At 42.8% G+C, this 26,594-nt stretch overlaps 3 protein-coding genes across 3 annotated transcripts in view; 1 reads left to right on the top strand and 2 right to left on the bottom strand.

Moving 5' to 3' along the window:
- Positions 1-20,908, bottom strand: part of tyw1 (tRNA-yW synthesizing protein 1 homolog (S. cerevisiae)) — a 60,111-nt gene extending 39,203 nt beyond the window's left edge. Inside the window, exons 1-10 of the mRNA XM_069668423.1 lie at positions 20,845-20,908; positions 20,423-20,550; positions 20,123-20,254; positions 19,872-19,973; positions 18,505-18,699; positions 17,971-18,249; positions 15,584-15,706; positions 7,161-7,293; positions 2,075-2,127; positions 1,868-1,986 (exon numbers count right to left, since the gene is read on the bottom strand). Of these exons, the coding sequence (XP_069524524.1) occupies positions 1,868-1,986; positions 2,075-2,127; positions 7,161-7,293; positions 15,584-15,706; positions 17,971-18,249; positions 18,505-18,699; positions 19,872-19,973; positions 20,123-20,254; positions 20,423-20,550; positions 20,845-20,908 (1,328 nt within the window). The remainder of the gene's footprint in view (positions 1-1,867; positions 1,987-2,074; positions 2,128-7,160; positions 7,294-15,583; positions 15,707-17,970; positions 18,250-18,504; positions 18,700-19,871; positions 19,974-20,122; positions 20,255-20,422; positions 20,551-20,844) is intronic.
- Positions 20,909-21,939: 1,031 nt separating this feature from the next.
- On the top strand, positions 21,940-23,997 carry sbds (SBDS ribosome maturation factor). The gene is made up of 5 exons (XM_069669073.1): positions 21,940-22,147; positions 22,300-22,429; positions 22,552-22,752; positions 23,118-23,282; positions 23,493-23,997. Exons 1-5 carry the CDS (start codon positions 22,020-22,022, stop codon positions 23,616-23,618), a joined length of 750 nt encoding a protein of 249 aa, XP_069525174.1. The 5' UTR covers positions 21,940-22,019; the 3' UTR covers positions 23,619-23,997.
- Positions 23,998-24,810: 813 nt separating this feature from the next.
- On the bottom strand, positions 24,811-26,048 carry LOC138597478 (claudin-4-like). The gene has a single exon (XM_069669075.1). The coding sequence runs from the start codon at positions 25,957-25,959 to the stop codon at positions 25,291-25,293; it is 669 nt and encodes a 222-aa protein (XP_069525176.1). The 5' UTR covers positions 25,960-26,048; the 3' UTR covers positions 24,811-25,290.
- Between the last annotated feature and the right edge of the window lie 546 nt (positions 26,049-26,594).

Genomic DNA, 26,594 nt, shown 5'->3' on the forward strand with positions numbered 1-26,594 from the left:
CAGGCAGTCTGTCCCGTGCATATGCACACACTCACACCACACACGCCGGCCTCAAACATCAAATCGAACTCCACCTGTTGCAGCAGGAAGGTGGACGGAGAGGGCAGCTACAACCATGCATCAGTGCCCTGAAATTGCATACTTTCTGTCATCCCACATAGCTGCCTTTAAAAGAGACTGGCATATCTGTGATGACAGGGTGGAGGTGCACAGCAGCACATTCTGACAGCGACCTTTCAGAGCTCAACACAGTCACCTTTTCAAATGGGTTCAGTCCCTCACCAACATCATGATTAATCAGTGTCCACGATTAGGCCTCGCACTTTAATGCCTATTAGTCTTCTGCTACCAAATCATTAACTTGATGACAGGAAGTGGTGTTGACTAACGAGGTTTGAAAGGAGAAAACTAAGCATGCAGTAATTCCTAAATTAAATTCATTAAAGTTTTAGGTGATGCGACAGCTGTACACCTGACATTATTTTACTTGTTCATTAAAATAAGTAAAGGAATACAGTCAAGTGGAAACCAATAAAATGTTGTGGGTAAGTCCATGTTATCCCAAACCTTAAACTTTGTGTTATCATTTGCAGCAATAGACAATTAGAGGGCTTGAGCCTCTGGCTCTCCCTCAAAGGACCTAGGAAACTTGTTTAAATTGTAATCTCGAAGATTTTCATGTAAATAAATGTCTGTTAAGTCTCTATTGCTGAATGAGGTAACACAATGGTGAGTGAGCCTATGAGCCACTGATGAAAGCCTCTGCATTTGCAGTATTACAGACTGGGTGTCACAAGCAGCGCCCAGTTAGTGACGCGTTTTCCATCAGCCAGCAGAGGTTGGTCTGCCAGAGAGGGTAGGCAGAGCTAAGCGGCTGCTTTTTCGCTCTCTGCAAGTGTTGCGAGTAAACAGTAATCTACTATGGCTGAACAAACAAAGAAAAGATGGATGACTACAGATACAACTTCAACAAGAAGTGAAAATCCAAAGAAAAAGAAACAAACTCGACGCTCAGATGAAGCAAACAGTCTGAAAAGGAAAGCGACCGTCAGCCAGGAAAATCAAGAGTGCTCCCACAGTTACTGTTTATCACTATAGGAGATCTTCGAGATTACAACTTTAATTTTTATGTAATTATCATTAACTCATATTTTTATTTATTTATCTATTCTTATTTTTATACTGTATTTATTACTTGCTATTTTGTCTTTGTACTGCTGCAACACCCACATTTCCCCCCCGGGGATCAATAAAGGATTATCTTATCTTAATGTTTGAAGAAGAGCAGCCACTTTGTCAAGTGTCACTGATGAAATAAAAGGCAACTTTAACTTCTCTGAACTTTCCTGGATTCTCATTAATAATTTAACTATTGCGACCTCATGGAAAGAGGTTAAAGAGAAGGAGCAAAGCCTAACTAGTGCTAGCGTAACCCTTCTATCCTCTCCACCTCCACCCTCTTGAAAAAAATATGGTGACTGCTAGCTTAAAGTAACCAAGATCGCTAAGATGCAAACCTCAAAGCTTCAAACCATTGCCTACAACCTGAAAGGTGACGTCACAGTGGTTGTGTTTAATGATTAACTCTCTCAGTTAAGGTTTTTTTTAACGGTTAAATTCATCCAAGAGGAAAAGATTTTCTGCTGGAGTGAAAGGAGCCGAGTAATTCATGCAGCTGCTTTGTCACCATGTTTTTTAGTTTGCATAAAGTCTAAATATACACAGTGTTACATCAAACGAGTAATATCTTAGAACCAGACAGCTTCGTGCAACTATAACATCAATCTGACGGTTAAATATTAGTTTGATCTTGGCTACAGTCAAACTGAACTGAAGTGTGCAGTGGCTTTATTCTTCAGGTACATACCTCCAGCAGAAGACACACTTGTTAGCACAGGCGAGGCTGGGGGTAGTCTCCATGCACCGGTGGGACTCGATACCATAGAACGTGTGCTTGTAACAGCCTCCTCTCCCCCGCAACATAGACTGACAAGCAGAAACAACATCTTAAACATGATTCATGCACCCAGTTTCTCAAAAGTCTGATGCTTTATTGAGGAATCAATTCCATTACCTTGGTCCATCGACAGAGCTTCACTCCTGAGTGACTTCCAATGAGTTTGTACCCTGCACACAGAGAGAGAAAGAACAACACGGCTCTCGATCAGAAAGCACCTCTCTGACCCAGAACCACATTCAGCAGATAATGAACACGGAGAGAAGATGATTTCACATTTACTTTGAGTAACATATCAGCTCAGCCATGCACAGCATTCACAAAGTCATATTTATTCAACTGAAAATCTCCTATAAAGCGACCAGCAGAGGCTCAAGGGCACGTCCACGCTGGGAAGACGGGGATAGCGTTTCAAATTCCCCCTCAGCACAAAAGGAGGATAAAGTGTTTCAAATTCACTTTCTTCACTGCCTGCCTCTCGATCCTCTTATATCACCACGCCCGAACACCACCGGCTACGAGCGGACACGTCTGAGTCCCAGTGAGTCTCTTTTTCTTTACATGTCCTCCTCTGTGACGTCCGTCAGAGAATACTTTCATCTGTATCACTGAATCTGCATCACAACATGATGCTGGAGTTGCTTTGAGGGGAATAAAGAAGAGCTCACTTTTAAAATCACAAAGTTTGTAGTGACCTTCTAGTAAAGCTGTTTAGCAGCAAAACAGGTTCTAACTTTGGATTTTAAAGACTCATGTGTGTTTTATTTGATTAAATCCTTGTGAAATATCTCATTAAAACACAAGAGGCAGTTTGTGTCAGGGTGTGTATGAGCGCTCACTGATTCCACAGACGTCTGATGCTCGATAAGTCAAACACAAATGTGACTCACGGAGGCTGTTTGGAGAATATTTACAGAAAAGGATGAATGGTTAAAAATAGTATTTGATTCACCATCTGAATGAAACAGCTGCCGCTGATCACAGACATTCTATTGAGCAGGAACATTACTCTAACAAACAAACAACAGGCAGACACAAACTAATCTAGTTTTTTCACACGCCTAATGTTTGTTTGCCCTTTTCCTTATTCAGGCAGAAACATGCTGACCAGCATCAAATCGTTTTTCCACCTGAAAATACCTGGAGAGCACAGAGTCCTCTAACCTCGCTCTGAGCACCACAAGACACATAAAAATGTATAACCCGAAGCCAACCCGACTGTGGAGCCGACGGGCCCTGCTGGCAGTTTATTTTACTATTAATGATCTTAATGTAAGCACGTTTCCGCGCTTGTCTTTGTTAGGGAAATCGATTTCCAACGCCTCCGTGTCCTTGAATGTGTCAGAGGAGAGGACGGAGCCAAAGTGAGGGGGAGGAGGAAGCAGAGAAGGAAATAAATGCTCTCCCATTTCCTCTGTTATCGCTGAGAAGAATGTTGCATGCTATGAATAAATGTACTCTGATGTGGGAGGAGGCGACGCATGAGACGTAGAAGATGATAAAGAGCTGTGACAGGAGGCTCGATAACAACCAACATGAATGTGTTCATGCACAGGTATTAGATACGTTTACTGTATATGTATTTGTGTGTTCCTGTGCAAAGCTTGACAAGCAAAAAATATTATTTTTTAAAGATTATTTTTTATGCCTTTATTAGGACAGGAGGACAGGAGGACAGGAGGACAGTGGATAGTGTTGGAAACAGGGGAAGAGAGACTGGGGGATGACGCGCAGCAGAGGGCCGAGGGTGGGAGTCCGGGGGACTGTAGCCTCTGTACACGAGCCGCCGATTTACCTGCTGAGCTAAACCGGCGCCCCGGCAAGCAGAAGTTTCACAAAAATAAACATATGTATTTTTCTAAAACAACAATTAATTCTTAATGTCACCACATCTTACATTCTGCTCAATAACAAAAGACCACTCTGGCTGTAAATTATAAACAGACTTCTATTAAAAACATTTAAAGTCTGTTACTCAAACATCTGGTTCTATGGTTTCATTTATGGTCACTTCCTTTTCAAGCAGCGCTTTAAAGTTGCCTTCAATTTGCCACCAGAATTTAAGGCTTACAGGCCTGCTGCTGCAGAAAGCTGCTCAACAGTGTCCTTAATCACAAAGCTGCCTTCACAATAATTTGCTCTTAGTTTGCCATGAGTTTGGATGAAAAGCATCTTGCTTCTTACAGAGGCCAGGAGCCTCTGTAAGGCAAAGCACAAGGATGCTGTTCTCCATGTTTTAGACAGCATCAGTGGCAGTCAGACCATAGTATGTGGAGCGTCTCTTCCACACCTCCCTTGCTGACAAATGTAAATATAAAGCTACACACATACAGCTGTTTTCTCCGTGATTGCACTTGAAGAGGTAAACGGGAACTGAGGTCAAATTTATAACAATTCAGACTTTGGCAATTTTGAGTGTTGCGCCAAAGGTCAAAGGTAGCCCTGCTGCACTGCACAGCGCCGCTCTCCCCTTAGGAAAACAATGGCACAGCTGGTTAAGAGAAGTTCAACCACAGATCATGTGTAAGCAGCCCGAGGCTTTAAATCATTATAGCAGAAAATCAGTGGTTCCCTCAGAGATGTAGGATCAAATTATTTAAGATTCTGCAAACAATCCGTACTTTGATGTGTAACTCTCTCTCTCTCTCTGAGCCGCCTCAGGGGAATAAAACGAGCAGGGAGAGGAAGCGTTTAATCAAAGAGTTGGAAAATCAGCTCATTTGTTTTGGAGGTCGGCAGCTTCTCTTCACAGGATCTCACAGGAAATCGAAACATTTTGCTTTTAATTATATTTGACGACATAAATGAACACTAACCTGTTACAATAACTATTTTACATGGATGTGTTCCCACTATGTTTACGCTTTAGCCAAAATCTTTTGAATTGGCATTCGACGTCTCCTGGAGCTAAATAAAGGAAAATAACATCGTAAACATGCAGCGCTTTTATAACTTTCTTGGATGTTAAACTAGAGTTTCATTAGCTGCGTGACTTTTGCACCCATGTCATGCCAGAAAAACACAATACAGGATAAAAAGCCTTCCAAGATACAATATCATAAGACGGTGCCAAAACCTTCATCCTTCATTCTGTTATTGCAAATAAAAGGACCCGTCCGCTGAGACCCACTGTTGCCAGCTCTGACACCATGAAATAGGTCATAAGTTGGGCAAATGAAGTGAAGTCTTCTCTCGCTCGCAGAGTTCTATTTATAGAGCGCTTTGTTGGCTAACAGTGGGGGCGTCACTGGCTGAGAATGACTGGCCTGTGCTATAATAGTAAATGATGGAAATAAAGAAGAGATAGTAGGATGTTTCAGAGAGGGCTAAAGACTCTAAGGCTTTATCAGAGGCGAACACCAACAGAGAGAACACATGGATGCACAACATGAAGCTTCATTTACCAAGAACAGGGTGCAATATTAAAAAATACTGAGCCAAGTCAAGGATAAGAAATCAGATAGAGCTCAATTTCTTATTTTGTTCAAGAGCAGCTCCAGTCGTGTTTTAAGACATATGAAATGTTTGAAATAATAAATTGTGTCTGATGTGTTTTTTCTGCAAAATCCGTTTAATCACCTCCAAAGGCATCTCCTCCTCCTCCCTCATTAAAACTTCCTGATTCTGCACAGGCCCCGCCCACTATGCACATTTCCAACCGCCCCCTCCGTCACGAAAACAAAACGCGTCTCTGCCATCGTTGAGCGGCAACTTGTTGAACCTTCGCTAGCTTGAAATTTAGTAATTAGTATTAGTAACATTAACGTTAGTCACGAGTGAGTTTGCAAAAATGACGATGACGGTTACAGCTGGCTCGCACATCGACAAAGTGGTTGCCATAGGTTACACATAATGATATGCATAGCGTCACCCCGTCCATTAACGGGATTGGCTCCTTAGGTTTGTGACGTCTCAAACCTGCCAATCTGAAAACGTGTTGTTCAGCCTGTCCTTGGTACACTGCAGTTTAAAAGCAGACAGGCCCAGCCATGGAGATGACTGCTCATGTCGTCCCTGATATGTCTGTTAGCACATGAAGAACACCACATGGAGATGTTTACAAGGTTAAACACTGTCACTGGAGGGGAGCTTTGAGTAACTTTTACATTAATCTGAGACGCTCACACAGGCAGAACTGTGCTACAATATATACACACACAGGAGAACTTTATATCCTATTGATCCAATTTGAATGTAACATGGTTTGACTGAGTATTCCCTGTACGTATGCAGAAGTGAGTTAGCTTCTATTTAGTGTAGACGACCAATTGGCAGTAAAACATACGGCTCTACATATTGACTGTTTAACTAAGTGATATAATAAGCAAGTTGAATTAGCAGAACTTCACGAACACTCCCACACCAGCTGGATTAGTTTTGTTGATGTTTTTAGGTGTGGGAGGAGAGAGACGTGACTCTTGGGACTGCACCCTGAGGACAGCAGGAGGCAGAGAGGCTAATTGGACTGCAATGCATCATTAAGAGCCATTAGACAACAAATATTCCCCTGCTCCACACTTCTCCTCGAGAAGCACCTCTGGCCGGCTTTCACCGACCAATTTCTCTGTCAGGATATTAGAAAAACGTCTGGAACACAGAAAGCAATTTCAGCAGCTGATTAATTTGAACACGGTCAAACAAACAGCTCCAACATGTTACTACTCTCTGCCTGGAATGCTAAGCTAATTGCATCAGAAGGCAATAAAGGGGATATTTAATGAGTCATCATGTTGAGATACACGAGATAAATAAAGAGACACTTTAATCAGTGACTTTGATCAGGATGAACACACATCTGCACCACCTCTTCTGGCAGTCCGAGTTTCTTTGATTTACTGCTCAATATAAAAAAACGTCACAACTCATAATTCATGTTTAAAAGTGAATTACTACTTTGCTGCCCTTGTGGTTAGAGCAAGGTTAGGGATATGCTGACAAGCAGCTGGTGTGAGGTCTATAAAGTGATTTTTTATTGCAAAGCAGTGCAGCAGGATGATATGAATATATTACCCACAGTCACCAGTGACACCCAGCAGATGTTCTCTGGGAAACGGCTTCACAGTTTAACACAAGCAGGCAATTCAGTCAGTTCTACCATCCATAAAGCTCCGTCAACCAGAGATAAAGATGATCTTTCTCTGTTTCGACTTTGTTTTATTTTCTTGCAAACTCCATAACTTGTATTTAAACCTCTTCTCCTCACCTTGCTTTGTCAGAGCTTCTCGGAGGGCAGGTGTGATCATCTCTCTTCTTTCCCCGTCATCTTCAACCTTCTTCACTCCGTTCAGCTTGGATAACTTCACCATCTGGCCGTCTCCTTGACCTTCTGCTTTGCTCTGTGGTGACACAAAACTCAGTCATGATTTATAAACATAACTGCATGTATAAAAAATGGCAGTGTTATGACTTTATTTGTCACAACAATAAGAATTCTTACTATAAGGGCCTGTGTCCACAAACAGCGTTTTTTTACGTTGGCAGGGCCCACAACCTCAATTTCAGAGCGCTTCTCATCGCCGCTTACTGTTGCTAGGTTACGAAAGTTGTCTGGCTGCACTTTCCGCTTCCCTGTGTTTAAAATCGCTCTGATTGCTTAATATTTGCTTTTATTTAAGGAAATTTAACAAAGAAAACATAAAAACAGTGTAAAGGAATCGTGTCCTGGCGTTAGCAGCAGCTCTACACCTTGAAAAAGTTTCTGCTCCGGCATTGTTGTTGACAAAGTTGACATCGGAATGTCCGCCCTTTCTTGATTTTGATTGGTCGTTCAGGGAGAAGTGACATTGACGAGCGCGGCGGTGTTCTAAAAGTTGAACTATTTTTAAGTGAGAGCGCAGCGACAAAAAACAGCTGACAGCGAGGGGGGTTTGTGTCCACACACAGCGCTTTTTTCTGGCAGAAAAGCGCTGGCAGGGCGCTGCGATGAAGCCCTTGTGCCGTGAGAGAAAAAAACGCTGTTTTGTTTCTATGACAACAGTAAGTTTAACTGACTACACAGCTTTGTGTGTTTGTTTGTCATGTTGTACAGCTCCGGGTAGACGGAAACGGCTCAAACAAGCTGCTCCTCCATTTTTGGTGGTAACCAGGGTGACGAGTGGCGCCTAATCTGATTGGTTGCCTGAAAAATGCGGCGGTGACCACAGTTGCACCAGAGAAAGTTCAGATATTTTCAACTCAAGTGCTCGGAAAAAAGACGCTGGGTGCAGCGCTTGTTCTCTAGGCGGCCACTGAGCACTGACAATGCTGTAAGTGGACACAGGTCCTAATGTGGTGCATTTTATGATGAGGTCAGAATTCAGCTTTGCTTGTAGTAAACATTAAACTCCAAACAATAAATAATATTTTTTTCAACAACATCAAAGCCCAATGAGATGCAAACTTGAGGGACACTCTGGGACACAACGAGGCTCGCAGGCATGAAATCGTGACAGTTCAAAGAGTACGTTAGAAACTTCATCAAGAAAAGCTTAACGAGACAGTTTCCAAATAAAGTAGTTCCTCGCCTCGTGATGATGCTCATCACTTTGATGAACTAAGTAAGAAGCAGGAGGAGCTTCTCCAAAGTGTTTGATGTTTGACAGGACTGAAGATCAAGGCTTGTGATTCTGCAGTCCTCGTATGACTGTGTGTGACATAACCGTTAACTGTTGCATAACATGAACTGAATTTCTGAATAAAGAGGCATCATCCCGTCTGAACATTAGAGGGGTAATCCTGGTTTAAGGACCCTCAGGGGACAGTGAAATGCAACAAAAGGTCTACACAAGTACAAGACAATCTGAGAACTGTATTCCACAGCAGCTGTCTCTCTTTTTGCTGCTGGAGCTCGTTGGTGTGTAAGATTAATGACTTCCTTCAGGCCAGGATTACATAACTGCAGTGTACAGCATTTGTATGTAAATCCAAACATCTTAGAGATATGCGGCTAACAGATACAACAGAAGATTGATTAAGTCCTGCTGGAAAAGTTGCACGGTCCATGGGAACAGGTTTTTTTTTTCCCTGTGAGGTCTGATGGATGAGTCGCTTTTGAGATCAACCACGTTAAGTGACAGCTCCAACCAATAACCGTACGGTAGCAACTGCTTGGGCTCTAAATGTCATCTTCTGAGTACAGCAGCGCTCACAAGGGGCTGATACCCTGTCAGCAAATGTAGAGGGATGTTCGTGTGTCCAGTCTAAATGCTATATATATGCGGTCTAAGCCTCAGATGCTCAGATCTCATCTATTTCCGCTGACAAACCTAACCATGGCGTACTTCCAGCTTCTACCTGGACTAAATCTAAGGCTCTCTAGCAGCTCGATCTGTTTTGTGCAGCACAGGCTGCATGTGCCCGCCATTATCCAGCCTCAGCCCCAGGTACAGTAAAGATGCCACACTCATGACTGACAGCAGCAGCGCTCCCTCTGAGGAGCAGCACATTTGGTGACAAGGGATGCTGTGAATAAGTAAGCCATCATGCTGTGGCAGAATCCTCCCACACCTTGTTCCGGGGTGGAAAAGGAGAAAGTGTTGTGCTGGATGACATTTGGAAACTTCAGTTATCTCTGTGCAGATTATGTGGGGCGCTGGTTTACTTTGGCTGGAAGCTCTAACCCATGCTCTGCTCTAGTTATCAGTGCAGGTGTACAGTAGCTCACACAAGCAGTTAATCTGGGATATCAGAACAACAATCTGGAGGATGGTGTCAAATCAACGTTTACATTTGCAAGATTTCCAAACCAGGGATCAAGTATCTGTAGCCTGCACTTTACTCCATCTCTGACATGCAAACCCTGACAGCACCCGCAACATGCAGCCAACAGTGCACCAATCTGTCCCTGTGGTGTTTGCGTGCAGAACTAGAGATTCTTCTGGCCCCGGTCTCCGGTCCCCACTGCTCGACTTTCACCCTCCCCTGAGCGCTCGCAGACGCACCGTTCTGCCCGAGCCTGTCTGGACGAACAGAAGTGGGACATGTCACAGCGCTGCGTCGTGCTCTGGAACCATGACACGACATGGGGCTGATGCAGGCGGACAGTGCGGCGACAGCACACAGAGCGAGCATGCGATCAAGGGACTAACATGAGAAGGACATGCAAGGAGGACAAAGAAGAGGGAACGCTGGAATAAAGAAAGCTGTATGCTACCTTAGCAGACCAAAGGAGTGCATGGAACACACGTATGAAAAATGTGTGCTGCATATTATACATTCAAAGCTGCTGCATACTGTTAATGGACGGATGACATGACAGTAATCCCGGTCAAATATGACAGAGATTTTTCTCACATCTTGCAGCCATCATTTGTTACACTATGTTTCGAATACGTAGCATCTTCATTTCTGCCTTCTGGACTCTGATCTAAAAGCATCCGAACCCAGCCTAGAACGCTCCAGCACCTCCAGGCAGAAGCACAAACCTCCTAGGACAAAGTTTAGACACACAATATCTGTGCAAAATAAATTAAAGGAATATGGAAATGAAGCTTCACTGGCACTCTTGGCAGAACACAAATAGAAACACAGCCAAGGATGGATACGGACTGAGGCTGGGCAATATGAGCGCTGCACTCTGGCAGCCAATCACAGCCTGCCTGCCAATCTAGCATTGGGAACACTTGAAGGAAACAGTTGTGGAAAATATATATGAGCATCAAATTTCAGCGGTGATTCGGTCATCCTCATCCGCGCGTGGCTTCAAGGACCACTGACATCGACACGGAGAAATCCATCTGAGCCGTGTTCAGCTCATTCAGGCCTTCTGATTTGTTTGCACCGGACTGACCATGGAGGCACAGGGGGCAAAAGTGACATGCAGGGTGGGATGAGGTAACTCACTTGGGCAAGTGAGAGATGATTTGTGAAGAAGCTAGAAAGCTAATGACGCTTTAATTCAGTCATTGTTGGATAAAAATCTACAAGAGACTGATGACTGAGTGCGATGTGTGTGACAGCGTGAAATCATGAAACGTCACAGCCAGCCAAAATCATTAGTGAGTGAAAAAAGCAGAAATTACTGGACAGCCCGAAAAAACTCAACTGTGTGATCAACACTGGGCATGAAATCAGTTTTTTTAGGAGATTGTATCTTTAGTCTTTGATATAAAGTGCTAAAAACAACTGTTTTATTATGGACTTAATGTCATTTCAACAATTTATGCGTCATGCTCCCTTGGGGCTGAATATTGAGAATATTTGTTTGACAATTCGTCTTTCGAGATCGATAAAAAGAGGATCAGAACAGGCCTCGAGACTCAAGGAACAGAGGTGAATAGAAAGACGCTGATGCTTAATGCAGGGGCAGATTTTCTGCAATTCAATCCAAACAACTTTATTATCCCTCGAGGGGCAACTGGTCTGGAGCAGCTTGTACATAAAAGACGAGAAAACACAGCGACGGACAGACGGCAATAAATTACAAAGAAGAGCTAATAAATGACACAAGAGCTAAAATAAATACAGATTGTGAGGAGACTGATTAATAAACAGACAAACTGGGTAAAGAACTACAACTATAAGAACTCTATAAGAAACAGAAAAACTTAAGGAGCATTTAACAACCTAATTGCAGAGGGGATGAGCGATTTTGAATAGTTTTGCAAGCAACTTAACGACGTCCTGATGGCAGCAGAGAAAATCCACTCGACAGAACACAAGAAGCTCAAAGACCTGCAGCCTTACAGAGAACCTGCTGAGTACAAAGGGAATGTAGCTCTCTTTGTCTCTCACGTCGAGACGTACAACAAATGTAGAACAAAAACATGAGTACACAAATATCATGAACCACGATTTGAAAGAACCCTTCTCAGCTAAAAACACTAAATGTGGAAAAGCTTATTATTTGAAGTGAAAGCAAGTAATCTCACCACAGTGACATGCAAAGTGTTATATATCCTTTTGTTTGACTTGGGGAAGGTGTGAACTATCGATCAAACCTGCACTTTATACATGCATACATTTTGCATGTGTCACTTCTAAACAACACGGATCATCCGCTTCATAACACCTCGATGGAGCAAAGAAACGACGGTGGTGGACGGCTCCTCTCTTCGCTGCAGGACAAAGGGATGTAGAAGATCTCTTGTCCCCACAGCCATCAGACTTTAATTCTTTAGTAAAGGGTAGATGAGATGCCACACAAATGAATTTCCCTTTGGGGATCAATAAAGTTATTTTAAAATGTAATGTTAATGTTTTTGTAATTTTATGTATGTGCTCTATTTCATGATGATTTGTACCTTACCAGCCTTACCAGGGACAGGTTGCAAATGAGCCTTGGCTAGAAACACTATATGCAATACATATGTCCCACGCTATTGCAACATTGTGCCACAATGTCTTTTGCATTATCCCTGACAAATAAACTCATAAATAATGATAAATAAATAAACAATCCGGACGTAATCCTGGGCAACTCCCCTAAAACCCAGCCTGCTTCAAAGCGCTTGAATAGTCTGAGACAGTCGGTGACGTTTAGCTTCAGTCGGGTTGTGAAAAGAGAGAGAGTGTCATTAAATGTGTTAAATGTCTATCAGTGCTGATGTGCACAGAGAATTCATGCAAACTGCTTTGAGAAGCGACAGTGTGGTGTTAAATGTCAGCCGAGCGGATCACTCAGAGATTTGAGAGTCTCTGACATCACCTAGTGGTCAGACTGAGCTCCCAGCTGCAGATATAATGAGAGGCATCTCAGACACTAGAAGAAGACAGCTGCCTGTGTGGTTGATCTCCTGCTCATTTTTTAAGAGTAAGACATATTCAGCCTTTATAACCTGTTCAGTTTTGAAAAGCCTCGACACTCCTACGATATTCAGCTCATTAACAGGGGTTGACACACAGCAGATAAGACTTGTGGACCTCAGCTCGCCCTGCACAGTAAATCAGCCGATTAAGATATTCCAGTCAGGGGAATTTCCTTGTTCACACTTAATTTGCAGCTTGGCTAAATACTCGCTGTCTCCTGGCAATAGCAAACGTTTCGTGTACAAACTAATTACATCTTGCACTGTCTGCTCTGTGGGAGCAAATTATGCACAAACAACAGTGATTTGTTACCAACGACACGCAGCAACATCATCAACCTGATATCGAACTGTGATCAACCGAGTACAGAATTTTGACACTCGTATGTTGGAAGAGAAGTCGCAGTAAATACTCGTAATAATTTGCCGCAGGTGAAACGGATGTCAGGGTCGATGTTGGAGTTACATGACAGAAATAAACGGTTTTATTCTCAGGAGGAAAGAATGAAAAGAAGAAACACATCATGAAAGAAGACTTAAGAGGTCTGACTCTTTCCACTGTGGCAGACACAAATGATACCTACTGTACTTTACTGATCGCTCAAGTAATTTACAGACGTCTCTTTGATTTCCCCAGATGTCGATGCCTGGCATTGGCAGCAAACTTAAATGACTCTGGATGCTACAACCAAACAGAGCAGAGAGTAGCTGCCGGCTGCTAGGCTGTTTATCTATTTCCAACATCCAATTCATCGGGTTCAAAATAATAAACTTTACAAAACTACTGGTGTCTAACATTAAAGGAGCAATTCGCCCCTGAAAAAGCCGCTGTCAGTCAAAGCTGGTGTTCTCTGTAATCGATAGAAGCAGTAATATTTGAAATTGGCGCCACAGCTGTGGAGAAAGTTGTACAAACAGCTTGTGGTTTCACCCACTCTACATTCCTACAACACCCAGCATGCATTGCGCCCCTCCCTCTGAAAGGAACGGCCCAGCGAGAGACGCAGTAGTGAAATACTACCACTTCACTGCATGGCTCAGAGCGGTACAGAATACGAAATACTACAATGATTTTTAGTCTGATAAAAATGTCAAACCTGACGATTTTGAACGAGCCATGACATCGGAGGTGGGCGCCCTAGATTGAGGAAGTGTAGTTTAGCGAGCTCCCGCCGGACTACGTAAAATGCATCATGTGGCAGATGTTTTCCAGGGCCCGTTGGAGAAGCGGATAGCATCCTCCAAAGGCACAGAACGAATTTGCATGTTTTTTCTACCATAATGGCATTAGCTCCCCATAACAGCATGATAGGACTGAGGCTGAAAGTCGGTGAACTGGCCCTTTAACTATGGTCCAGTTGTACAATACTGACAAGTCAGGTTGTTTACGAAAAGGCCTCAACAGCACTCGTCATCAAACCCACCACGTTTACAGATAAACAGATGTGATTGGCCGACCTGAATCAAGTCAAAATCCGTCAGAACAAGAGGGGGACCAGATGCTTCTAACAGAGCAAATAAAACATGAGCTTGCAGGTCCGTCTGTTTCCCAGTCGAGAAAAACACATCGATGCAGAGCTTACAAATAGGCCTGTCACAATCCTGCAGAGCTGACACACAAGAAAATATAATATTTATATCACAGGAGAAGCGACGCTGCGACGATCACGTACCTCGTCTGTGTGAGACAGGGAAACTTTTCCTGCTCGCCACTCGCACACTTACATGAGCCTCTCTCTCTCACGAAGGCATTGTGTTTACATGAAGCACAAAGTCACACACCTTGCCTTTAGCGTTCACTTGAGTAACTGAAAACACACCAAACTATGCTGCTTCCGTCTAAAAAGAACAGACGAGAACTCGTTCACTTGCTTTTCTAGTGCAAATATCCGGTTGACAGAAGGCAAGTCCTCCTCAAAGTCTGATTTTATGTCCAAAGCCACGGTGTTATGTCCACCAGGGGAGGAGTTCAGGTTTGCTGCAGCTACAATAAAACATCATTCTGTGAGTATCTTGCTGTTTTGTTCATTTTCAGCTGAGGCAGCAGCCGGATATAATGCAGACAGAGATCATCATCAAGTGGCCAGTGGTGTAAAGTAATGTGACATTTATTGTATCCGTCAGGGACAAACAGATGTGCATGAGCAGAGAACAGTGATGCAAACTGATGCATTAAAAAGAAAAGCACCAAACAAGGTTAGTTTGGTCCCAAGTCCAAAAAGTTACACTGCAAAGCTTCGTGTTTTTTCATCCCTTTCCTTCCTGCATTTCAAACACCACGGCCTGTAACGAGCCCGATGATGCCCCTTCCTTTTTCCTCCTTTTCCTTCTTCTCTTTTTTCCCTGCTTTTCTTGAGTGACTCGTTCCTCACAAGTCTGTGAGGTGGGCGTCCTCGCTCTTACGCAAGCCTCCGCTTCTCGCCCGACGGGGTCTGGTGTCTATCAACCCATCTGCCACTTCTCATTCAATGACACCACTTTTTCTCCTTCCTCAACGCGCTCGGTTTGGACTGAGGTGGTGAAAGCTTAATGCCTCGATCGTGGCCGCTTGCAGACCTTCACACGGAAACGCTGAAAATAAACCTGCAGGATGATGACTGGAGCTCCTGTTTACAATGATTCAACGACCACCTAAGTGTAATACAGTGAAGGAGGCAGCTGAATACTGTGTATGTGACTCTTCTTTATAAGTACCGTATATTTCTGAATCCTTACTTTCACCATTTCATCCCTTTTGTGTGCATGGCAGAATGAAGTACCTGCAGTCATTCATAAGTTGCTTTTGCACGAGATCACAGGCTAACTTAGCTGCAGAGGAATATGACAGATTATGTAGAGTACTGAAACGGACTCGTATACATTAGTAAAAGTGGTGTCACTGTGCAGCTGGACAGAGTCTGACCTTTGCTTTCTTGGCACTGCTCATGAGGTTGCCCAGATCCTCCATGTCGACCACAGAGCCTGACCTTTTCTCGTCGTGCAGGCCGGACTCCTCCTCATCGCTGCTCGACTCCATCAGATCCTCCTGAGATGTGAAAGAAGGGACAGAAATGTTTAAATATAGTAAAAAAAAAGAAGGTCAAGGACAAATGATCAAGCGGAAAATGCTAACGTAGAGGGATTTGCATATGTTCCAACCCATAACCAATTAGAAACATGTGCACAGTTTAGAGAGGGAGCCCATATGGGAGACGTTTATTGTGCTGTAATCTCCTCTTGTTCTGCCTGATTAAATACAGAAACCATATGCATGTTTATGGTGTTTTAAAGGCTTTGTAACAATGCGTATGCAGCGTGAAAGCCTCTGCACAGATGACCGGCTGCAGCATAAAAACACACGAGTAGTACAGTGGGCAGATAAATCACCACCATGTGGTTCCGGCTGAATGTCACCTCTGCTGAGTGCACCGAGAGCTGCAGACTGAGGGGAAGAAGTCTCAGCTAGAGTTGGCTCTGTGGTGCCTGCTGCCATGACAACTGGTCATGTGTGTGTGTGCGCGGTGATGCATATGAAAACTGCCGGTGTGTGAGAGTGTGTTTGTACTAGTCTTCCTGTGAAATGTGTAATTTCAGTGATTAGTAATCTAAAAAAGTGCTATTTTCATATTTCGACGTGACGGACAGCGCCGACGGTGATGACTCATTCTATGTTTGCCGTGCAGGACATTTATAACACCCCGCTCGCCCATCAGTGCTCCTGAATACAGAGAGTAAGACTCCTCTTACTTATCAGACTTTAATCACATTGCCGATGTTGTTCAGCTATAAAAGCATCCCCTGCATGGGACAGACTGAGCTAAAGTGCCCTTGTAATGTGAAAAACATCCTCATAAGCCAGAGGACGTTTTCCTAATTAAACATGAGCTGCACACTTTCTCAGCCTCTCACCTTCTCCTGTTTACTAATTGTCTTTAGCTTCTTACTTGTATTCTGGGTCAGGGGAGCACAAAGGAGTCTTTGTAACAATGCACTGAGTGAAATCAAGGTTGCACCTATCTGCTCGAGTTTACTCCTCTAAACAAGGCTGTTGTTTATTTTAATAATGCATGGTTAAGGGATTTAAGCAATTAATTTTACTGCATGCAAATCCTGTCAAAACAATAGCTCATGGTAACACAGAGACTTTACAGAGAAACACTTTCATATCAAAATTCAGTTTTGGAAAGCCAATCAGAAATCCTATCCCCACTTAACATAACATCAGTGCATAAATCTGAATAAGCCTTTAATTCAGATTTATGCATGACATTAATGCACACTGGACTACACACTGTCTGTTCACATTGCACTGTTTTTAATTGTATACTGTTTAATATTTGCACTCACCAAATATGTAACTAATACATAGGTCATCAGATCTTTGAGGAAGGGTTTTCACACATTTATATTCTATCCCAGATATTTTGTGCCCACGTGAATTCAATCACAACACTGTGTCAAAGAAAACATGATGGCTGCGTCTCAAATGGAGGCGGTCTATGAAGGATAAGTATATCGTAGCCTGTGTAGACGCTAAAGCCGAACTGAAATGAGACGGTCTGTTCTACAGAGGATTTCCTGTTTGTGTCACCAGCTGTTCCCGCCATTACCCTTGCATCACCAGACGCCCCTCCTGTCGCCTAGCAACAGGTAGCTAGCAGGCTAACGTCATGTACCTTTACCTATCACTTTAAAGTTTTAAGGCCCCTTTAAGGCTATTCGATTGAGTTGAAACCGAAAACTTTTAGATTTAAATGTGTATCACTCGGCCGTTTAAGAGTCCACCATCCCGTTTGAATTGGCGCCCAATGAATCTCTGGATACGTTTGGCCACAAAGGATGCACTTGATAGATCCTTCACGGCACGGGAAAAGGAGGACGCATTTGTCGGCTGCCTCTGAAGGAGCCTTAGAAATGGGACAGCTTTCGACGCACCGCTGTGACGCAATCGGCCGTCAAATATGCCCTTTGAAGGCTGCAGCCCCTGAATTGGGACACAGCTATTGTGTTCATGATCTGAAGATTAGCATGCCTACTTTATCAACTAAGATATGAGGTGTGATAGGAATGGACAGTTGGCCAGATCCATAATTAAACATTATTAATGAGTCATAATCATCATTGGCCACAGAACAGCTCAAGCGGCTGGAAGGATGAAGCCTTTGCTTAAAGACTCTCCAGCAGGACAGATGTTTGCTAGCAGCTGTATGAGGCAGCTGAATTCTTGTCTTTTTAACCAATGGGTCAAACTGCTGCGACAAATTTTCACACCAATCCAGTAAATAAGAAAGAGTGACAGAAACTCTGTACCTCAGATCCGTCTTTCTGCTCTTCGTCCTCCTCTTCCTTCTGCGCTTCGTCCTTCCTCTTGTTCTTACAGGAGCCTCCGGTCTTACAGTTCCTGCTGCAGCTCTTCTTCTCGCCCTTGGCCAGGGCCTGCAGGCGGTTCAGGAACTTCACCTTCCAGGCCAGGAAGTCGGCCTGGATGCTGCCATTACGGCTCTTCACCACATTACAGTCGCCCTCTCCCCGGGTCAGGACCCGCATGCCGCTCAGCATCCAGAGCCACTTGTCAATGTTTTTACCCACCTGGTGAGGCAGTAAGAAAGTGGGTTAAATCAGGTGTAAACAAATACAGTCTGGATCTTCATGCTTTCATTAAAATGACTCAATAATGACTCAGTTGATATTTTGGTGAGCAGCATTTTAATTCATTTATAGACCTAGAATTTGCTTCCTGCTACGGAGCTGCAGCTGTCATCTTGTAGATTTAGATATTCTTTGATTTTTACTTGAAGAAGTATTCATATTTGGACAGAGCTTAATATGAAAGTCATTTCTTACTGTATTATAGTGACCAACATAGACAGAGTTCCCCAGACCAAACACAGCATATCTGAGGCCTTTGAGGAAGGTCTTCCCGTATCTGAAGTCAGTGGACGCCTCCTCCAGCCATTTACAGAACCACTCAGCGTTCTCTGTGGGCCGTCCGTCGGTGTAGGTCGCCGCGAGAAACACGCAGACTGACTTGTTAGTGCACTGAATGGAAAAGTAAACAGAAGCGGAGCATTTCATTACACAGAGGGAGGGGAGGCATTTGTGCATAAAGGCGAGGCAGAACACAGAGGCCATTCATAGGGCTTTAGATAAACAAAGTAAAACATGACATTTAAAAACAATCATCAATAAAAAACAGAATAAAATCAACTAAGATTAAAAGTAATAAATGTTTTAGATCAAATATAATACAAAAAATAAAGTTAAAGTTCATGCAAGTTTGCCTCAAGTGCATCAAAGAATATAAAAGTGCAATAGGTAAAACAATCGAAGGTGCAGGAGAACAAATGGAAAATGGAAATAGACTGCACTTACAAAATGTCTCTCTAGCTTTTCGAACACTAGCTAAAAGTCAAGCTAATTATATCACACAAGAATTCTGCTGAGTCACCTACAAAGACTAAAATGTTACGCACTGAACAAAAGAAAGTAAGTTCACATTGTCTCCTTGGCCCTCTTGTCTGCTGTCTGACAGTGTCTGAGCTGCCAAACCACTAACAGTCTGACTGACTGGTGGCAGGCCGGTGATGAAGTGCACTGACTGAGGATCAGGAGCGACTGGTGCTGGTGTCCATTTCTCCTGAGGACATCTTCCATCACTGATGACTGTATCACTGTCCCCCTAAATAAATAGTTATTTTCTCCCCTGCTGTGTAGCAGCCAACCTCTTATTCATCTCTCAATGCACTACACACACAGTGCCCACAGAATAAAAAGGCAACACTGATGAAAATGATCCATCTTTCTTCAGGCGAGCTGGATTAATGCAACACATTTGTCCTCTGTGGCAGCCGTTTGAAGAATCGAATGAAGGAAACACTGAAACATTTCACAACCTGAGGCTCACTTTGCTGTTTCTGCCAATAAATAAAAAAGGTTATTATTTTACTTTGATTAATAATGTTCTAATTAGGCCTTGCATGTACGCACATGTTGCAAAGTCATATGTGCTTGAAGTTAATTAACAACACCCTGGAGCAACTTCTTAGTACAGTCTAGATACAGCACGCTTTATCCTCTTAACAGAGCTGCAACAATTAATAAGTCACTTCAATTATACAACATCTAAATTAAGGGCAAATGTACTGAGACAATATCCTCAGCTGACATCCTCAAGTGGAGGGCTTTAAGTCTCTGCACATAACCAGGCTCACCTCATCAGCAAGTTGATCATCTGGATCGTAGTCCTTCATGTCGATCACCTCTGCTGGTATTCCCAAAGCCTTCACCTCCTCTGACAGCTCGTTTGCAAATCCCTGAATGAGTAAAAGTCTCAGTTGATGCTTACCAAAAAAAGCAGGGTAGGAAATCATGAACACTGCTGATCAGTATCTTTACAGCATCATATTGTCTACATGTTACCATCATAGATACATAAGGATGTTTTGGATTTCCGTATCTGTACCTTTGCTGTTCCAGTTTGTGAGCCGTAGAAGATTTTAACCGTAGACACATGAACCACAGAGTCTCTGTTGGAGCAGTCATTGTTCTTTACAGTTTTGTAGACCAATGAGCCGACATCTTTGGAGAAGCTTCTCTGAAAGCACACATAGGAGAGCGAATAATTACATGACAAATAAATAAATAAAGGAGTTTTCTTTCATGCAACACATAGATCTTTAACAGTTTAGCTGAAAACCAGCAGTCAAGGCAAAACCGTTAGACAAAAACCAGCACTTTGAGAAGTACAAATAAGAGAACTCACCCTCTTCAGTGCCAGCTTCACTGAGAACCAGACCCCAAAGACAAGTGCAGCAGCTGAATACAGGTACAGTCGGTTGTGCCATATCAACATGACATAGCTCTCATCGAGACGGTGCGCATTCTGAGAGACTGGAGGGAGGAAAGACATCTTATTATAGTTTTAGACAGGTGATGTGAATAAGAAAGCTTTTCTAACTTTGCTATGAGTAGGATGCATTGCAGAAATAATATTGGCAGGAAGTGGCTGCTTAGTTTAGAAACAACCAACATGACAAAACTTAACCCCAAATTCAGGTCACCTGCAGCAAATAAAGGGCGGCTGACAAGCTAACACTACTAAGCTAACTATCATTGTTACTGACGTCAGTTATAAAATAACGAACAGTTAATTTCCAGTTACGTTAAAACATTAAATAAGCTCACCTTTGGTATCCGAGGCAGACAGATGACTTATAAAAAGTGAAACAATTACGAAAAAACTCAGCATCGCTGCAAATGGTATAATAAAGTACACAATCCACTGCAGCTGGTGCTGTGCGCAACCATGTTGTTGTGCCGACAAGCATGATGGGAAGTGTAGTGTGTTCGTTGACGGCGCGCTTGAAGCAGTCTTGCAAATTGGCTTTAAAAGTATAGGTATCGTTGCAAAACTTCACCGACCCATTCCTACAAATCATAACGGACGAAACCGAGTTTCTTTTGCTAATGTAACGTGTCCTGTACTCATAGCAAGTATTTACACTGCCTCCTATTTTTCTGTTTTATTTTGAATGTTCTCAGCGGAAGTGTGAAAATATAGGGTTAGGGTCAGGAAACTATTCTATCTATTCTATCTTTAAAGTGTCCAATGGAACATTTAGTGTGATATTGTGTCAGCCTGAATTGTTGGAAAGGTTGATGGCTGTCGTGATCATAGATATAATTCTTTGTTTTTGTATGTTTTACAAAATGACTGTATCTATTTGTGTTTGCCGTCTTGCTGCTTGCTTCTTGTTTGTCTTTGTGCTGTTGCAGCAACCGAATTCAATAAAGTACTATCTTATCTTATCTTAAGCTACGTGTTGTCAGTTGGCTGTGTATTTAGAATTACAGGTTTACTGCCCTCAAGTGGTCACATTGAGGAACTGCAAAATTCAAATAGTCAAAGTAGCGTCAATGAAGACGAGATACACAGTCATTGGGATAACACAATAACACGTCCGATTAATTCTTTCATACTACAATAGTCGAACTCAAGCAGTCAGAAATGAGGGAACAAATATGCATTGTTACAGTTTGACGGTAAAAGTATTAATATTAAATCTATGTTCCAGTTGCGCACTTAACCTTGGATCCCATGAATATATATTTTCAAGATTTTCTTATGAAACGGTAATCGTTTCATACATCATTTCGATTTTTTTAAAGAATCGTTAGTCTGTAAATTAACATTTACTGAACAGGAAGCGAGTCCGGAACTCTCGTTAAACGTCAATGTTTCACGGTGGAAGCAATTTGTGAGCACACTGCTGGCGCATCTACGACGTTGTGAACTGACGGCATTATTTTTCTACACAACACTAGTTTAGACAGAGCAGTCTGTCCGAATAGACTTCAGCATGTCTATATTCACGCCAACAAACCAGATACGGCTGACAAATGTGGCGGTGGTGAGGATGAAAAAAGGGGGCAAGCGGTTTGAAATCGCCTGTTACAAGAATAAAGTTATGAGCTGGAGGGCAGGCGCGTGAGTAACACCCACACTCTCTACATCATTGTTTTTTAAATAGTCGTCACAGTATACGATTGAATCCACCAGTCAGTCAGTGTATTGTCTCCCAATACTTCGTTATAAACCGCTAAACTCATCTGATTTCCTCTCTTTGCGTTTACTTCCAGAGAGAAAGACCTGGATGAGGTTTTACAGACAACCTCAATCTTCGTTAATGTGTCCAAAGGTCAGGTGGCCAAGAAGGATGACCTCACCAAAGCTTTTGGGACAGATGATGTGACAGAAATCTGTAAACAGGTACAAAGTATTTTCCTGCCTCCCTCATATTCACACTGTATTGTCATCAAAGGCAGGAACAGTGTTTACCTCCACTTATTCATATTTAATTAATGTTTTCTTTCTTGTTTCTTTTTTGACAGATCCTCTCCAAAGGAGAGCTTCAGGTTTCAGATAAGGAGAGGCACAGTCAGCTGGAGACCATGTTCAGAGACATTGCGACTATTGTGGCAGAGAAGTGTGTCAACCCAGAGACCAAGAGGCCGTACACGGTCAATCTCATCGAAAGGGGGATGAAGGACATCCACTACTCCGTCAAGCCCAACAAGAGCACTAAACAGCAGGTGAGGCACCACAATGGCTCTGTTAGCTTTATCATGATTGAAGATTGAAATGTCTTCTCAAATAGTCTATTTATTAGTTATTGTGTAGACAGACCATTAACAAGCACATTTGCCATCAATCTGACATCTCTCCTGCAGCAAATGTCCATAAATATTTAAACATATTGACTGTATCTCTTATTTTGCTCAAAGAACAAAAACATTCATCTACTTTATAACTTAAAATCAGCATCTTTTTAAAAAAATAATAAGACTATTTAAATCGTTAAATGAGACAGAACACAAACTTTAAACATCAGGTGGTATAATTAGAGATTCAGTGAAATGGACAACATTAACTCGGAACATGTGAAATCTGTTAACAGGCTCTGGAGGTGATCCGGCAGCTGACACAGACCATGCAGATCCAGAGAGCCCACATGAAGCTGCGTCTGGTGCTGCCTGCCAAGGAGGCCAAGAGGCTGAAGGAGAAGCTGAAGCCGCTCCTGCAGGTGGTGGAGAGTGAGGACTTTGATGAGGAGCTGGAGATGGTGAGACATGTCTTAAATCACAGTCTGTCTGTGGCTGTGATTGAGTTACATCGGTCACTGAATAATAAGACACAAACTTATTTTTAATACTGTGTTCAGTGTGCAACCTTTTACTTTCTCCACTGTGTGTTCTGTAAAACTTCCACTCTCTATGTATGAGCTGCTGCCTGTAACACTTCTCTTCGCCTCCTCTCTTCCCCTCACTGTCAGGTGTGTCTGGTGGATCCCGGCTGCTACAGGGAGATCGATGAACTGATCCGCTGTGAGACCAGAGGTCGAGGTACTCTGGAGGTCCTCAGTCTGAAGGATGTGGAGGAGGGAGATGAGAAACTATAGTAACCCACCCAGTCAGGACTCTAACACACTAACATGCTTCACTGCGGCACAAAAACTCATTAAGAGAATATATTTATGAAGAGATTCATGCTTATTTCAGCCGCTTATAATGCCCAGCCTCTCTGTGTGTAAAGGATTTATTTTGCTATTATTATTTGCCAGATTTGCAAACTGGGTGGGGGGGAATGTTGGGAATACATTTGAGCATTTAAACCTTTCCTTCTGGACCATGAACAAAACTCCGTCGGCCTTCCATCAGACTCTGTGTGCCATGTAGTCACTCAGTATTTCATATAGTCTCAATTACATGGCTAATTTCTTTTAACATATAATTTATATTTTGTCATAATAAATGCGTTGCTATGCAGCAAATAAATATTTAACAAAATATTAATGTTGTGTTTGAACAGTGATTTCTCATTTACACACATTTATTCTGAAAATTAGTTTTTCACAACTAAACAAAAAAGTTTCAGAACAGAAAAGCTTAAAACCTGAACTAGTGACATTAAAAGCATTTCCATCTTTGCACATTATAGAGTTACTGAATATTATTCCATGATGTATAATGTCGGTGTTCTGAAAGGCAACAATACAAACAGTGTAGGTATTGTTTTAGTAAGAGACTTTGACATTTTGTTGTTGGTGTTTTTGTTTCTGCATTACACATTTTTAAACATAAAAAGCACATAAACTAACAATATTTTTTTCCTTTTAACTTGCTATAAACACAAATAAGTCCAGAAACATGGAGGCACATATTGAGTATCATGTCAAAATCAGGTAACTAAAAGAAACGTTTTCACACTTTCATACTGACTTTCATTTTAACCAGGATGTAAACTCATGTCTGAAGAAGACATTTACCAAAGTGACGCTTCTCTGAGTTGAAAGAAAACAGAAATCAGTTTTCAGTCATTTGATTTAAAAACAGCGAACGTCAATGTTTGACTTTAACAGGACAACCTGAAACTTTAATCTCTGACCATGTTTTCTATTCTGAAAAATAAATGATCGTGACTAACTGATGATAAACCTGTGAAACATTTGTGTACCTGCAAACACAAGTCTGAAAAGTTACGTTTTACGTGTGATTATTTCCAACCTGTTGAATTTATTTACCCTCTCAAAGACTTTATCTGCTCAGATAACTTTTGTAAACACATTTCTGAATTCGTTATTCCACAGTGTCTTTTAGTGCAGATTTTATTTCAGTCGTAAACCATTTTGCCACTCAACAAAACAAATGTGAAATTGCGTCAATCTAATGTAGAGCAATGTATCAATGCAATATTTCTAATTTAAGACAAATATTTACTCATTCACATGTAAGGCATGATAGTGGATTAAAAACATCACGGCTGTCATGAAATCATTCCAGTCTGGTATCATTAGTTGCATCAAATAAAGGAAAGAAGAACTGTGGCCATTTAAAATACAACCATACACTATAAATAGTGTTGAAAGAACATTTACAAATCCCTAAAGTCCTGCCCCCATCTGATCTATAAAACTAGTTACATGACACTTTTAATTTCTAGTGTTAAGTTCACGCAGAGTTAATCCAGTGCATCATTACTCAACATGTGCTGTTAAATCTACCCACAGTCACTGATTAGTGATTTTCCAGTTTGTCTCACTCACACTCAGTTAAATATAAAATCACAGTCCCTCAGATGGGCTCCGATCTGCGTTCGTACTGGCTGTTTGTGAACGTAGTCCTGTTGATCCTGCTCAGCGGGTGATTCGCCTCGTCCTCTTGGTCCGGCTGTCTGCTCTCTGCAGGCTGCTGTGCATCTCTAGTGGGGCATCTGGTGGTGAGAAACACCCCTCCAATCAGCATCAAACCAAAGGAGATCCATCCCAGGTACAGTGCAGGTCCCCAATCTCTTCTCAGCATCACAGCGCCCTCCAGTGGCTGACTGGTGTGATGGCACGTCCAGGCTGTGGGAACCAGTAGCAGAATCCCAGACAAAACAAAGAGAGCTCCAGAAGCCACTTTAACCTGGCCCCGCAGAGGGAACCATACCGCCCCCGCTGCTCCTATCGCTGTAGCAAAAGCCCCGGCTCCGATGGCGGCCATGATGAGTGCTCTCCACGTCCGGAAGCTCCCAGAAAGAGACATGAGAGACCGATAGAAGGAGCAGTGCAGGCTGCCATCGTGGGCCAAGTCCCAGTGATCCCATTCCAGCCACACCCCGTCCCAGTAAGCAGGCAGAGTAGCCGTGATGTTGTCCATGGAGCCGCTCACCTTCCACAGGGCCAGGCAGCGTGTCAGGATGGCACACAGCCACCCTGTGAGGGCCAGAGCGAGGGCAGCGAGCTCCAGCTGCCGCTCCATGACTCCGGCCTGCTCCTCCTCCTCAGTGCAGGCCGACTGCCTAACTAGCAACAGCTGGCAGCAGAGCGGGGTGGGGTGTTTTTTTAACGTGTGTGTACATGTGTGAGGCAGAGACGATTTGTGCGTGTGTGTGGGTGGGTGTCTGTGTGTGTGCTTTGAATATCTGTTCTGAAAGGGGAAACCAGTTCTTTGGTATTCATGGAAGAAGAAGGCTCTGCCTGGGTGGAGGAGGGAAATCCCTCTGTTTGCTCTGCCATGGTTTCAAAACAACCCTTTTCTCTCGCTTTCTGCAGAGAGGAGAAAAACAAAAGCTCGCCTGTGCTCTGACTTTTCAGCCACTGAGTCATGTTTCTGGGAGACTGATTTAAAGAGCCACGAGTTCTGACTGATGATTTGTGTCCTTCAGTAGCTGACTACTGGGAGGTCAACAAGGACACGCACTACTGCAGAAAACTGATTAACTGGCACGTTCGCTCCACCGTCTTTATTTTCATTCTTAGATGCAAATCAAAAGCACACAAGTTTCTTGCAGGGCAAATCTCTGATTATGATGTCGCTAAAATTGTGACTAAGAAAAGTGACTTTATACTGCTTAAACTTACACCCACATTCAGCTGCAGGCGCCCAAATATAGT

The sequence above is a fragment of the Semicossyphus pulcher genome, unplaced genomic scaffold (genome assembly GCF_022749685.1).
Source record: "Semicossyphus pulcher isolate SPU_LCO1_2020_fin unplaced genomic scaffold, fSemPul1.0.p SCAF_19, whole genome shotgun sequence".
NCBI classification, from domain to species: domain Eukaryota; kingdom Metazoa; phylum Chordata; class Actinopteri; order Labriformes; family Labridae; genus Semicossyphus; species Semicossyphus pulcher.

Coding starts and splice junctions, on each gene's coding strand:
- sbds (XM_069669073.1), top strand. CDS start 22,020: ATGTCTATATTCACGCCAACAAACCAGATACGGCTGACAAATGTGGCG. Junction 22,430..22,551: donor TGACAGAAATCTGTAAACAG/GTACAAAGTATT, acceptor CTTTTTTGACAG/ATCCTCTCCAAAGGAGAGCT. Junction 22,753..23,117: donor ACAAGAGCACTAAACAGCAG/GTGAGGCACCAC, acceptor ATCTGTTAACAG/GCTCTGGAGGTGATCCGGCA.
- LOC138597478 (XM_069669075.1), bottom strand. CDS start 25,959: ATGGAGCGGCAGCTGGAGCTCGCTGCCCTCGCTCTGGCCCTCACAGGG.